Source organism: Saccopteryx bilineata, chromosome 3 (genome assembly GCF_036850765.1).
Source record: "Saccopteryx bilineata isolate mSacBil1 chromosome 3, mSacBil1_pri_phased_curated, whole genome shotgun sequence".
Lineage (NCBI taxonomy): Eukaryota > Metazoa > Chordata > Mammalia > Chiroptera > Emballonuridae > Saccopteryx > Saccopteryx bilineata.
In genome coordinates this window covers 254,288,241-254,302,503 of record NC_089492.1, presented here as the reverse complement: position 1 = coordinate 254,302,503, position 14,263 = coordinate 254,288,241, and the positions used below count along the sequence as shown (strand labels likewise).

The following is a 14,263-nucleotide window of genomic DNA, read 5'->3' as shown; positions in this document are numbered from 1 at the left end:
TTAAAGTAAAAAAACAAAACGGGAACAAATACAATATTTAAAATAAAGAACAAGTAAATTTAAATCAACAAACTGACCAGTATTTCAATGGGAACTATGGGTTTGCTTTTGGCTAATGAGATGGTCAATGTGCTCCTCTCACTGACCACCAATGAAAGAGGTGCTTCTTCCAGAAGTGCGGCGGGGGCCGGATAAATGGCCTCAGGGGGCCGCATGCGGCCCGCGGGTTGTAGTTTGGGGACCCCTGTTCTATGGGGAAGGCTTTATTTGACTCCAGAGACCTTTATCAAAGTGTGTTCTCCCTCTTTACTTTCTTTCCCTCTCTCCCTCCCTTTCTCCATCTGTCCATCTGACAAGCAAGGAGTGAGAGCGTATCTAGTGCTGGACAGTGTGCACAGGTGGGGGACTGTTTCAGGCACCCACAGTCTCAAGAATCAGGCTCTTTTGATCTAGGCACTAATACTAAGCTAAAGGAAGAGCACAGGAGGCACGTAATCCAACATGGAATCAGGGCAGACTTCCTGGAGGAGGTGTTGCTGGCTGAAGGATGGGACAAGAGCTTGGCAAGGATGAGACAGAGAGGTACCAAAGGAGGGTGCTGCAGGTAGGGGGAACAGCATGTGTAGAGGCTCGGAGATAAGTGAGGCACTTCTGGGCAACCAGCTGCAGCAGACACACGGACAGCGCAGGTATGACAGGTGCTCCCAGGCTCTGGCCCTCACCCAGTGCTGTTGAGGACAGCAGACCCAGGTTCTCGCCAAGGCTGTGAGTCTCTGCTATGTAATCCTGAGCAAGTGGCTTCTCTGCCCCCAGCCTGCTTTCCTGTGTGTCACAGGCGTGCCTCCCTTTGGCCCACAGTTTGGGCAGCTGCAAAGCCCTAATGAAGCAAGAGGAATTAATGTTGTTTGCAAGAGCCCAGCATACACTCCTGACTGAGGGCTAAGCTGGCCCCTGGCTGAATCCACAGGCATCCCTACTCTTGCTTGTCCCCGAGCGTGACTGGGCTGGAAGAGGGACCGGGTGTGGCAGCCTCCGGGGCACAGGCTGCAGGAGTTCCTTGCCAGCAGCTCTTGGAATCCACTCCTGGCAGCAAAGCCAATTCCTTCCCTGCTTCCATGGAGACCCATTTAAAGACAAGGGCTTCTAGGCCCAACAGTGGTCCGCCTAGAGGATTCTAGGAGGAGCCGCCAGGGAAAAGAGCCTGCCTCAGGCTGCACAGGAGCAGCAGTGAGTATTTTCTGAAGGCCTGTGAGTGCTGCAGCAGCCTTCCTGGAGCTGGCAGAGGGGGCACTTGGAGGAACCAGGCCTTACAGGACGCCACCAGATTCTGAGCATTTCCCGGCAATGTTTTAGGGTCTGGTCAGCATCCCGTCCACACCCTCCACCTGAGCAATTTCGGGCTCTTACTGTGCTGCTTAAGACCCCGAAGAGAATACCCGAGACACTGTGAGAAGTTGGAAGAAATTGTTATCCCATGAATTCTAACAGCAATCAGAAAAGACTTTTTTCTCTAAGCCACACTCACCCTCACCACCTTCCTTCCAGGACAGGGAGAACGGGGCCCTCCTGCTGCTCCCTGGCCGACTCCAGGAGGCGGCCTTCCCGTCAGGTCATGCCCTGGGACTGTACCGGGCAATCTGCTCTCTCCTGAGTCCGTGTGCCCATCGCCCTCAAGCCCGGCACCTCACCCACGTGGGGGCTTGGTTTCAGGGGACCACACAACACTGCTCTGCCCAGTCCATCCTCCTCTCACTGCTCTGTCTGTCCTCTTGGTGGGGTCCTCTTTCTCTTGCTCCCAAGAAATGTGAGGACCCCTGAGAACCTGTCCATGGTCCTCATTTTTTTCTCACTCTACTCAGTCTGTGGACAAATCATCCTCCATATGGTTCCAATTAGCATACAGCACTGACCACTCTGGAACTGCAGCCCTAGCTCAGACCTGTCTGACCAACGGCCTATTGGACATCTGCATCTAACGTCCCCCAGAGCCTACAAAATCCAGTGGAGCCTCTCCTCCTAGGATGTCTCTCAGTTGAGCTCTCCAAGTCAGATGAACCCTGTCTTGACTCTTCTATTTCCCCTCATCATTCTCATCCATTCAGGCATCAGGATCCCCCTGGATTTACTTTCTAACCATGCTTGACTCCAGCCCGGGTTACCATCACCTTCTGCTGAAATCACTGCCAACACCATCTTCCTTTGTCTCCCTCCAGGTCACCCTCCTCGCTGCAGCTAGGATGATCCTCCCACACCCCGGAGCTGCCTCTGTCAGAGCATGTTCCCAACAAGCTGCTTGATGGGAGACTGTAAGCTTTTCAAATACAGGGGACATGTCTGATTCATCTTTGACCCAGGGCTGAGCCCAACCCTGGCCTATAGCGGTGGCTCCATGATTGTTGAATGAATAAATGACAAAACTTGCTACTTCATATCCTTTCTATGATCTCATCCAATCCCCAGGAGACCTGAGCTCATGATCCCCTCCCCTCGTAGCCCTGGCCGGCCCTTTGGTGTTGTTGCTCACGCAGATTCCACCAATCCCAAGAGCTTGGCTCTTGGATCCGCCTCTGAGTCAGGGCCCAGTGCACACTGTCCCCGGGGGCTGGCGGACAGGGCCTAGGCTTCCCTCCAAGATCAGAAATCCTGAAACCGGCACCACACCCATCCTGGAACCTGCGGGAAGGTGTGGAAAGTTTCCAAAGGGGCCCCGGTGCTGGGGTTGAGCCTGCGTGGATTGCCCAGGCTCCCGGGGTCTCCTGGCCACCGCTCAGCAGCTCCTTCCAGCACTGACAGCTGTGCTCTGGCCAGCTCTCTGAAAAAAAGGCACGTTCCATTTCATCTGCTGAGGCCACGTGGATGAGGAAAAGAGGAAAGAGAGGGAGGACAGTGGGGGATGGGGCACTCAGAGTCGCAGACAGAGTGGTAGAGACTCACAGGGAGCAGGGAGAAGGCGGGTACTAACAGGAAGACACGGAGTTCCAGGCCACGAGGAAATAGTGGAGAGGAGAAGAAGGGGGCCCAGAGTCAGGCACTAGAAACATGCAGGGACACAGAGACAATGGTAAGGAGAGAAGGAAAGAAAGACACATCCAGACAAAGAGAGAAAGGGATTGAAAGAGACAAAGATGAGGCCCTGACCAGGTAGCTTAGTTGCTTAAAACATCATCCTGACATGCCAAGGTTGCAGGTTCGAGTCCTGATCAGGGCACATACAAGAATCAACTAATAAATGTATAAATAAATGGAACAACAAATCAATGTTTCTCTCTCTCTCTTTCTCTCTAAAATAAAAAGAGAGAGAGACAAGGATGGTGCAACGAGATACAAAGAGACAGAGACAGAGAGGAAAAGAGAAAGAGGTTAAAAGAGAGAGGACAAAGAGGACCCCAAAATGCAAACAAGGGTGGAGGATAGACTAACCCACTGAGAACATCAGGGATGGCTTCCTAGAGGAGGGACCCAGGTAGCCAGAACTCCCAGGGTGTGGTGGATTCAGAGGGAGAGGCAAAGAACAAGGGCTTGGGGAAGATTCTATGTCTTGAGAATGGTGGGGCTGGTATGGTGTCATCTCATTTGACTCTGCAAGCCAGAGTGCCACTTCCAGAGGCATTCAGATACAGACAGGGAAGGTGTCCTGCTCTGAGTGAGCACAGCGCCACCATGTTTTAGTGCAGAGAAAAGGGTCCTGTTCTCCGGACCTACACAGACCTGTGTCAAGCAAGGCACATGGCTCAATGAACAGAGCACAGGCAGGCTGGGCACAGCCGGACAGCCCCAATTTACCCTCTGACACGGAAAGGCAGGGTGGGACAGAAGGAGAGTTCTATGCTGGGGTTAAGACAGAAATTCTGCCTCATACCCACCTGGCTGTGTGACCCTGGGCAGCTTCCTTGCCTGCTCTGTGCCTCAGTTTCCCCAGAGGTCCTCCCACTTCTATGATTTCATCACCTGATGACCTGAACATACACTCCTACTTAGGGAGCCTCCCAGGTACACGTACTTCCCTAACATTGTTGCACTTCATCCTCACGGCAGCTTTCGACGTCCCCCAGTTTATGAGGGAAATGGAGCTCAGTGAGGGAGAGGACTCGCCCAGGTCACACAGCTGGTAAAAGGCGAAGAGATGTCCTCACTCACTGCACGTCCTTGCACACCCACTCTGCAGTCCTGGCGGCTGCAGGAGATCCTGAGTTCATGTTTTGGGGGCAGGAAATTGTCAGAAACATGTGTACCTTCCAAGGTTCACCAGATCGGAGGGAAAGTGTGTGAGTACTCAGCAAGAACAACCGCCAATTAACAGGGTAATTTCAAGACAGTGTTGGGGGGCCAGGCAGAGGGGAGGAGGGGGAGGACCAGATGTTCCCACAAAAGCTCCAAAGTAACACGGGCTCCCCTCGGCCAGCACACATGTTTTCTCTCCCGTGAGTCCACTGGGTTTCCAGTTTTCTCCTCCTGGAAGAGGGATCCCAAGCCCATATTTATGTTCCGTCTGAAATTAATGCAAGGGAAAACTTTCAAATGCTAATCTAGCTGCCAGGAGCAGCAGCCGGATATCAAGCGACAGCGGTGTTTGTTTTCGTGGGGAAGTGTGGCAGGAGGGCTGGATGGAGGGACCAGGGGAAGGACTGGCAGTTGGGGGTTCTGACGGGGCTTCTCAGTCAGCTGAGCCTCTTTGCTCCTTTTCTGTGGGCCAGCCCAGGGCGGGCTGGGGGCCTGGGCTGAGAGGATGCCTCCTGTACCCAGTCTTAAGCCAGGACCTGAGACACATGTCCCCACCTCCCAAGAGATCACAGGATGGAGCGGAGACAGGCAGCATGAGCCGTGCAGCAAGGGAGGGACTACAGGAGCTGCACAGCTGAAGGGGAAGGGGTGGGGCCCAGACTAGGGGTCAGTGAGGAGGGGCCCCAGGTGAGTCGGAGGAAGGGAAGAAAGAAAGGCCTTCTTGACCAAGGGTGTTGCATGTACACGGGCACAAAAGGGAAAAAGAGTGTGGCGTGTGTTGGCCACCAACAGTGGTTCTGGGTGAAGGGTTGGGGCAGGAGGTCTGAGTGGTGGCATTCTGAATGAGGCAGGATAAGGTTAAGTAAAGGGGGCAGTTTTTGGCTGGACCCAAAGAACACTCTCCCAGGCAACTATGCAGCCCTGCAGGGGAGTGGGTGCCCCCTCTCTGGAGGTGTGCAAACAAACAGGGGGTCAACGAGTGCTTGTCAGGTCTGTGCAGAGGGGCTTTGGACACGCTGCAGGGAGCTGGGCCCTGCTGGGTGGAGCCCCATTCTGCCCACTTTACTGTCTGCTCCTCTCTGGAGGCTGCTAGAACTCAGGGCGTCAGAAACTAAAGAGCCCTGAGGCTTCATCTGGTCAGCTCAGCTTTGCCTTTAGTGAGGCAAAGATGGATACAAATACTGAGAAAAACAACCCCACCTACCATTTTCCCAGCACTTTAGATTGTACCAAACACTTTGAATCCTTTTCTCACTTGATCTAACAACAGTTCCGCTGAGGCCAGCAGAACTGGCCCACTGTCATGGAGGCAGAAAGGGCGGAGCCGGGTTAGCCTAAGCCCACGCACACGCAGAGTGTGTCCACTTAAAGGGTATTTCTTGGAGGCAGCTGCTGAAGCCAGGGCTCCTGGGCAGAAAGCAGGCTCCCCCTCGGGCTGGAGCTGCTTCTGGGCCTCTGACACCTGCTTGACAGTTGCCCAGCTTGGGGGTTCCTTTCAGGACCTCTCCTAATTGTGTACTTCCTCTTAAAAGTATGCCCTCCACCTTGAGCCCACCCTTCAAGCCAACACGCTTGGTGAAAATCCCCAGGGTTTGAGCCTTTCATTTCTTTTGGACCAGATCCTCCCGCAATCAGTATTTGGTTTTGAGATTAGGACATAAACCCTGGGGATTTGACCAACCTGCTCCCACAAGGACTGGAGCCAACAGTGCTTTCTCCCTTCTCCACAAGCCTTTACTGGACCTCTCACACGTCAGGCATATGCCAGGTCCTGCAAACCCCAAAATGGGTCAGGCATGGTGTCTAAGATGTTGCTAGACCCAGGCATGACTGTGCAATGTGGTTCAAGGTCAGCAAAGAGACAGAGCTTGTGATGGGTTTTGTGACCTGCAGGGGGCAGTGCCCAGCCCAGGGCTCACTATGGCCATGGTGATACTCTATAACATCCAGAAGCTTCTTTTCTAGAATTACAGCACCCAGGTCTCCAGGGGAGCTCCCTGTTGACCAACCATGTAGATAGGAATGGGGCCTACCCGCTCCTGAGTCTCACTGTCACTTGGAACCGAGACCCGGCTCTTGAGGTTTCCCTGCAAGTGTCTCAGATGAGTCCTCAGAGACCACAGAGCACTCCTGCTCCTCCCTGGGATGGCCTACTTTCTCCAGTATGGGTCTCGTTCTTGGAGGAACATGGGCTCTGAGGGGCCAGGACCCTGAAACAATAACAACAACACAAGGGCTCACATTTACTGAGTGGTGGCGCTATAACCAGGCCCTGAGCTGTACAATGCCAGCATAGCTCTCAGGTTCATTTTGCAGAGCGGAAATCCGCAGCCGATAAAAGCTGGACCATCCGGGTTACTTCCTATAATAAGTGCTGGATTTCCAACTCAGGCAGCCTGGTGCTGAAGCCCAGGCTCTAAATCGAGGACACTTTCTCCTCCTGCCCTCCCCACACTGGCCAGATGGAGCACTGCACCCACAGCTGACACACCACAAGTCCTTGCTCACTGATGGAGCAGCCTTGGTGCTCCAGCCTGGGTTAAGGGCCCTCCATTCTGCTGGACTCTTCCCTGCTCCAGAGGGCAGGGTTGGCTCCCGTTAGGGACAAACTAGCGGATGGGATGCTCCTCTGGCTGGCTGGAGGCGCTGAAACAGGAACAGGGACGCTGGCCAAGGATTGCAGCCCAGAGCAGGCCTGCCAGCTGCCAGATGTGTACATGATGGGGCAGCAGGGTCCTTTGAAGCAAGGTCGGAAATTCTGAAACACTTCCGGACACTGCGGCCTTGTGCTGCGGCATGGGGAGTGTGGCTGCTGTGGGCGTTTGCCCGGGAGGGGAGAGAGCAGCTGGGCGTGTGCTGCCTGTTTGTTGGGCTTCTTGTTTCTTAGGTTGAAAAAGCTCTACAGGGGCCATGGCCACTCTTCTGTGCCCAGTCATGAGCTCTGAGGGGCTTCCTTCTGGTCCTGAGGCCACCGAGTGGAGTACAAGGCAGGGCAGGGAAGTGGGTGTGAGTCTTGCCCTGAGGACTGACTACGGGATGATGTGAGAAATCAGAAGCAGCTGGACCTGCACTGGAAATTTCAACTGGCCTCACCTCCTCCAGGAAGCCTTCTCTCATTCTCTCTGCCTCCATTCAGTGCCATCACTCAAACTCTTGCCAGGTACACAAAGAATTGCTGGGACTAGAGGGGCATTGGCTCTGTCTACAACCCTGTCTATGCATCTGAGAGAGAAAAGTCTCTGAAAAGGCAGTATGGAAGGTCACAGAAAACAACAAGTGTCCACAACACCAGCCTGCTTCTGCTGCCCACCCTCATGTCCTTGACTGTGCCCTCACCTTGCCCTTTCTTTCCCTTCTCTCTGATTCCTTCCTAACCATCCTGCTGCCTTCCCTCCCCAGCCTCCTCCCCTTGCTCAGTACTAAATACCCTCCTCCGCCAGCCTCTGACTGCATGACTGGACCAACAACAGTACCTGGGACTCTATTTATAGTTGGTTTTAAGGGATTTTCACTTGTCAACCTAGTTTCACCTTCCAAAGAGCAGGTATGAAATTGCTGAACCCTTGGGCTTAACACCGTGGAGGCAACAGATGTGGGTTCTAGTCCAGCTTTTACTGGGTAACATAGGGCAGGTGGCACTTCTACTCATGGGCCTCAGTGTGGGTAGGTTCTTTCATTCACTCACTCACTCATTCGTTTGTTCGTTCATTCATTCATTCATTCATTCATTCATTCATTCACCAAGTGGATATCGACAGCCTCCTCAGTACTTAGGGAGTGGACAGCCTAAATTGATAAATGGAAAACGTGCTCAGCATGAGCCAGGCTGTGGTAAGGCAATCCTGTGGGGCTGTGGCAGCCAGAGAGGAGGTCATGGTGACCCAGCCAAGGACAGGAAGGGCATTCTCAGCAAAATGGAGGGCCCAAACAGCAGCTGGATGAGTTTTTTAGGAAGACTGGCCATCAGGGGGAGTCACCTAGTCTGTGCTGACCATCATTCCTCTCCAACTCAAAGATATTCTCTTTCCCATCTGCACTTTGATTTACCTATCTGCCAAATGGGATAATAAATACCATCCTGTCTTCCTCCAAGGGGACTTGAGGACCTAGAGGTCACATGTGCTGATGGGTCTGGGTATTAAGCAGGATGGTGCCCATTCTCAGAAAGCAACTGGCTGCTGTTATTAATAAAAAAGATGTGCTCCTGGAAATGGATCTTCCAGTCCAGTCACATGTCCCAGGTGATGCCAGCAGCACCTCTTTGAGCCCTGACCCAGTTACAGATTCATGAACAAATAATGTGGTTGTTGGCTTAAACTTTAAAAAAAAAAGATGTTAAAGGTGTTTGGTATGGTGGCCTCGATCTTTCCCTTCTCTTAAACCTAACACTTCACTATCAAGAGGCCTCTGTGTCCCAGGCCCACAAGCCTGTCTCTGATTGTGGGTCTGCTGCACTCCACCGCAGCTGGGGTAAGACAGAGGCTGGCACTGGCCTGGAGGCTGGGTGTGCTGACTGTGCGCATGCTCAGGGGAACAGCTACAGCCCTCTGTCTCTCATGCTCACACAGCCTGCCTTTTAACCCTTGAAATCCTGCTTCTGGTGGAGGCAGGTGGCAGTAGCCAGACACAGAGGAAGTTCCAGGTCCTAGAAGGTTCTTAGCTCCGCACTCCTCCCAAGAAATCCAAGAGGGATTGAGGCAAACTATTAGAATGCCAAAATGTTAGAATGCTATGATGATAGCTGTTGAGATATTAGAACCACACAGCCCTAAAATAATAGGATGTTAGGGTCAAAGGACTTTGCAATGTCAGAAGTTAGAATTCTTTTGAGATTATAACACACGAGGGTTATAGAATGTGTGATAACCTGTGATGACCTCTGGCTCTCAGATTTTGAAATGAATGGGCCCTAGAGGTCTCCCTTTAAGTCTGGCTATGTTTCCAACCCAGCTCTGCCAGTTCCTACATTGCTCATTCTATTCCAGGCTGCAGGGTGGTTGAACAAGTAAACATACCCTGAAAAAGCCCCAGTTCCCTGGAGCTAGGGACAAAATTTTCATTTTCTTCTCGTGCCTGGGACTGAGACCTCCCTGAAGTCTGGGGTCCAGAAGATGCCATGTGACTGAATAGAATAATAGAAATAATAGAAAAAGTTGGGTGATTTGGTCCAGTATATCTTTATAGGACATTCCTAGGAATAGAGTAATAGAAATAATAGAAAAAGTTGGGTGATTTGGTCCAGTATATCTTTATAGAACATTCCTATGTGTTGACAATTTTGAGGAGGTTTGTGTCTGCCTTGGTGTAGTTCCACACAGCGGGATGCTCACTGAGCAAGGGTCACTAGGATAGAATCAGGAAACTCCTGGAGGGCAACACCCACATTTGCACCCTAGTTGTTCATTGTTCCTGTAGGAAACCTTTCAATCTGTGCCTTGAGATTAACGTGTGTTCAAGGGCCCTCACTGCCAGTCAGCATTGTTTGTGTTCCTAGAAGACACAGCAGATACATGACAAACATGTGCCCTAATCCTGATCCACAGCAGACATCACTAATCAATCAGGACCTCTTTGCTGAGCTCTCCTGTGGCATTATCACCCTTTATACCAGCCCACTCCAGGCAGCCACTACCAATCAATCGTAGTTGGCTCATGATATGAAATCTATTTAACTTCCTCTCCATGTCAGTTCTTATGGCCAGTCTCTCTCGAAATTACCTCAAATGTTCTCTTCTCTTCAAACGAAGAGCCCTCCCACCTTTCTCTTCTTTCTCTGCTGGTGACCTCCATTTTATTTTACAGAGTGGAGCTCTTATTAGAAGCCATCAGATGAGAACTCTCTTGACTTCCCACCACCAAATTGCCTGCCTGCTGGCCTCCTCCCTCCTTCCCTTTTATTACAGGTGCGAAGGTGTCCTCCTGTACCCAAGGCTAAATCCTCTCCCTGAGCTCTGGACACTCCCCTCCCTGCCTTCTCAAACCCTGGGGTAGACATTCTTTCCCATTCTCTCTTTCCTATCATCCTCCTCTAGTATCTACATCATGCGTTAAGCATGCTCAATTCTCTCCTATCTTTAGAAAAAGTGGGTGGACATAGTCCAGTTACTAATTTTTTATTTTACCAAGTAAGGGTTTTAAAAGCCCCATTTGTCTTATATCATCATCATTTTTTTAAAAAAAGGATACTTAACTTCAAACACAGTAGAAAAAAAAAAGATAATTTCAGACTAAAAGATAAGCCAGCAAAGTACATAAAATTAGCTAATAAAAATTCCTCACCTTGTAGTTGTTTTTCTCATTTATTTGTAGACCAGAGGAAATTCAAAAACCCACATAAAATCTCTGGGGGCCCTTCAAGGTCAGCTTGTCCATCTGCACCATCCTGGCTGTCGGGAATCAGACCTCCCCTCCCCCCGGGCTGGCTCGCTCCTCCTGGCAGTGGCCTGGTTCCTTCTGGAATGTCGTTTTGCACACCGGTCACAGCTACCTCCAGGAGAGGCAGTGCTTCCGTCCAAGCCCCCAATGCTCCCCAGGCCTGCTCAGAGTTTTCACACATCTGCACCCCAACCATCCCTGAACCCGCTGCAGAGGCTCTTCTGCTGGCCGTTAGACAAGGCCACACGGCGCCTCGCTGCGGAAACATCAAGACACTAGCTAAGTGTTCTTTTGTGAGATGCTCCGGCTGAAAAGACAGCCTCCCCATGGAATCATTAACATTTCCAGAATTACACAGCAATGGGGCTGCACACAGGAGAAGTGGCCCGTACCCGTACCCGCACCCGAGAGTCCGGGATTCGAAGGCCTGCCCGCGTGGTTTCGTGGAAGCTATTCGCCCTCGCCAGGCCTTGGCTTCCATCTAGAAAAATGTGTGTATTAAAACCCATCTCGTGATGTTACTGTAAAGATCAGAGGTGATGTAAGCCAAGAGGCTGGACCAGTGGCTGGCACACTTAGGGGTTTTATTATAAGGATCCCTCCATCCTGGTGGAGAGTTTTAACCCTGTGATCTCAATGAGTATCTCTAGCACTACCTGATGAGGCAGGCACATTATCCCCATTTTATAGAGGAAAGGCTGAGGCCCTTGGAGGTGGGATGGCTTTCCCAGGCTCACTTAGCTCACAGTAGTAGAGCCACACTTTACCCCCAAGCATCCTGACACCAAAGCTCTGATCCTTTGCCCCGAATGCCGCTGTGGAGCAGAACAGAGGTAGGGCCAGTCTGCCATCAGCACTGGAAATCCCAGTGTGTGCTGTGGGCTTTCAGGGCAGCATTCTGGAGTAGGGGTGGTTGGGAAGGGTCTGGATAGGCACGGGGGGTGGGGGGCAGGCAGGTGGAAGCATGAGCGCCCTCTCTCTCTCCTGCCTTAGCTGGCATGGTCCCTCCCAAGTGCGTTAGAGCCATAGAGCCAACAGGACCCACGAGGAACCAGCTGCATGTCAGAGATGGGGAAGAAACTGGAGTTGGACACGGTGCCTGCATGCTGGCCTGGCTCCTGAATGGACATTTGTGTCCCACGCATGAACTTGGATTACAGGAAAAGAAATCAATGTCCAAGGCTACACATACTATTGTGATTTTTAACTTCTAGGCTCTGCTGGTTCCTTGCGCATAGGAAAGAACCGGTGTTAGCTACCACCAAACCCAGGGCTACTCTGGTCCTGGGACCTGGGCAGGTAGGATAGAAGGTCCTACCACTCAAGTGGAGCATGTAGAATGCTGGATCATTGACTGACCTCCTTCATGGCCACGGTCACTAGGAGCCTGGGAGCTGGTTGAAATTAGAGTGGCTCTCCCGTTGTGGTCGGCTGGAGGCCATCCCAGAGCAGACACCCTAATGCATGCTCATTGGCAGGAGGATCCGGGAGGCAGCCGGATGGTGTGAAAGGGTGTGTTGGGGAGCACTTCTTTCCCTGCGGTTCCCAAAGCTGTCCTGACTCAGGCCAGGTCCCCAGCAGGTGTCCTGCAGCAGGAGAGTAGCCTTGCCCTCTCTATGTGTTAGTCAAGGTGCCACTCCTGCTGACTGCTGCAGGCCCCACTGCAGGAATGCCTTCCTTTCTGAAAACTGTTTGAGTAGCTCTTGGAATCTTCGATGGCCCAAGTAATGGCTACAGTTCAGATGAGCAAACCGAGGCTGTGAGAGGGGAAGGGACTTGCCAGAGGCCACAAGAGGCTGTAGCCCAGCTCCACCATGAGCCCAGAGCTCTTACTGTTCAGCTTCAAGTGTGGCCTTAAAGAGGCTTCCCCAGAGGGCCTGTGTTTCTGAGGCCAGCCCATGTGCCTCTCTTGCTCTGGGGGCTCCAGAAGAGGAAAGACAGGCACAGACAGATAAACTCGGCTTCTTGCCTTTGAAGTATATTGGGTTGAATGGCAGGGAGCGGGGGCGGGGGTAGGCAGACTTCTCAAACAATGGATGTGTCCCATAACGAAATCAGGACCCTGCCAGGTTAGATTGACTATTCAACTTGATCTAACTCAGCCTGACGGGGCAGACCATGTGCGGGGCCTGGTCCAGGGGCCTGGTCCAGGGAAGGGAGGGGTGAGAGGACAGTGGCTGTGAGTGCCCACCAGGCCTGAACTGAGCACGTTCGTCTTGCTTAATTCTCACAAAACAAGAGGTAAATTCAGTCTATACAAATTGCGGTAACAATTTTTGTGCTGTAGCTCTAGAGCTACACGTTTGTGCTGTGGCTCTGGAGCAAAAGTTGACTAATGAAGAAGGCAAATGCTATGTCCTGGTCTCAGCATGGACGTTGCTGTCATTAGCAATGCCAGCCATAGAGAAAGAAAAAAAAAATTTTGGAGAAGAAGAGGGCGAGAGAAAGGGAAGGGACAATGAGGGACGCTGGGCAAGCCCGGCACCTGGACATCTGGACTTCCCTTCTCATGAAGAGGCAGAGCCCCCAGGAGAAGCCTCAAGTTCATGGTCTACACTGAGATAATACAACTTATATTAACTGTCATGATGACCATGATAATGGTAGCCGCCATTGTGAGTTCTTACTCTGATAGGGTATTTAAATGTTGTCATAATTTCTACAACTGTTCTCCAAGGTAGATATTTTTTTTTAAATTTTTTTATTTATTCATTTTAGAGAGGAGAGAGAGAGAGACAGAGAGAGAGACAGGGGGGAGGAGCTGGAAGCATCAACTCCCATATGTGCCTTGACCAGGCAAGCCCAGGGTTTCAAACTGGCGACCTCAGCATTTCCAGGTCGACGCTTTATCCACTGCGCCACCACAGGTCAGGCCAAGGTAGATATTTTAAATTCATCAAAGTTATTGCTATAACTCAGAGGGACTCGAGCCTTTGAGAAGGTACCACCTTGAGGCCATGCAGCCTGGACAGGGCTGGGGCTGAGATTTGCAGGCAGGACTGTGGATGTCAGAGCCCACCTTCTGGTCTCTGGGTATCACGGCCCTGGCTCTGCTAGGGGCAGGAGGCAAGGCTTGGCTGAGATCTGCAGGCAGGACTGTGGGTGTCAGAGCCCACCTTCCGGGCACTGGGTCTCGCGGCACTGGGTCTGCTAGGGGCAGGAGGCAAGGCTTGGCTGAGTAGTGGGAGCTGGTTCCATTCTGGGCTCTCATTATAGCCTCTTGGGACACAAAGGGGTCACAGAATTTGTCCTTCACAGGGGTTACTCCCTTTGCCCATAGGGACTATTATGAAAGAACTCTTGACTAGAAGCAAGAGAACCCCTTTGGGTCCCAGCCTTGCTGAGCACTTTGTAGCTTCTCCTGCCTCATTCGGGGCCTCAACGTTTCCCTTTATGAAGAAGAGGTTTGGAAAAAATTTAGCAAATCTCCCAACCTTAAGAATTCTTCAAGTAATCCCTTCCCCACTCGGGTCCAAACCTGCTCCGAAGGCAAAGAAACAGATCTTGTCTTCATTCTCCTGAAGAAGTGCCATGACCCTCTTCCCCATCCGTTCATTCCTCTTGTAGATGAGCTCCTGGCGGAAGTAGCTGTCAATTTCCTGGGCAGTCACTTGCTCATGCGGCGGGAGGGTGGTGTTGATAAAGTTGGGCAGCTGTAAAGGTAAGA

At 51.8% G+C, this 14,263-nt stretch overlaps 1 protein-coding gene across 4 annotated transcripts in view; it reads right to left on the bottom strand.

The window, feature by feature from the left end:
- Window positions 1-14,263, bottom strand: part of TRABD2B (TraB domain containing 2B) — a 217,803-nt gene that overhangs the window by 20,196 nt on the left and 183,344 nt on the right. For all 4 annotated transcript variants that reach the window (XR_010730455.1, XM_066269258.1, XM_066269259.1 and 1 more), the window contains exon 4: window positions 14,075-14,249. Coding sequence is in view for 3 of the 4 variants with exons in the window: in XM_066269258.1 (XP_066125355.1) it covers window positions 14,075-14,249 (175 nt within the window). In the remaining variant the exon portion in view is untranslated. The remainder of the gene's footprint in view (window positions 1-14,074; window positions 14,250-14,263) is intronic.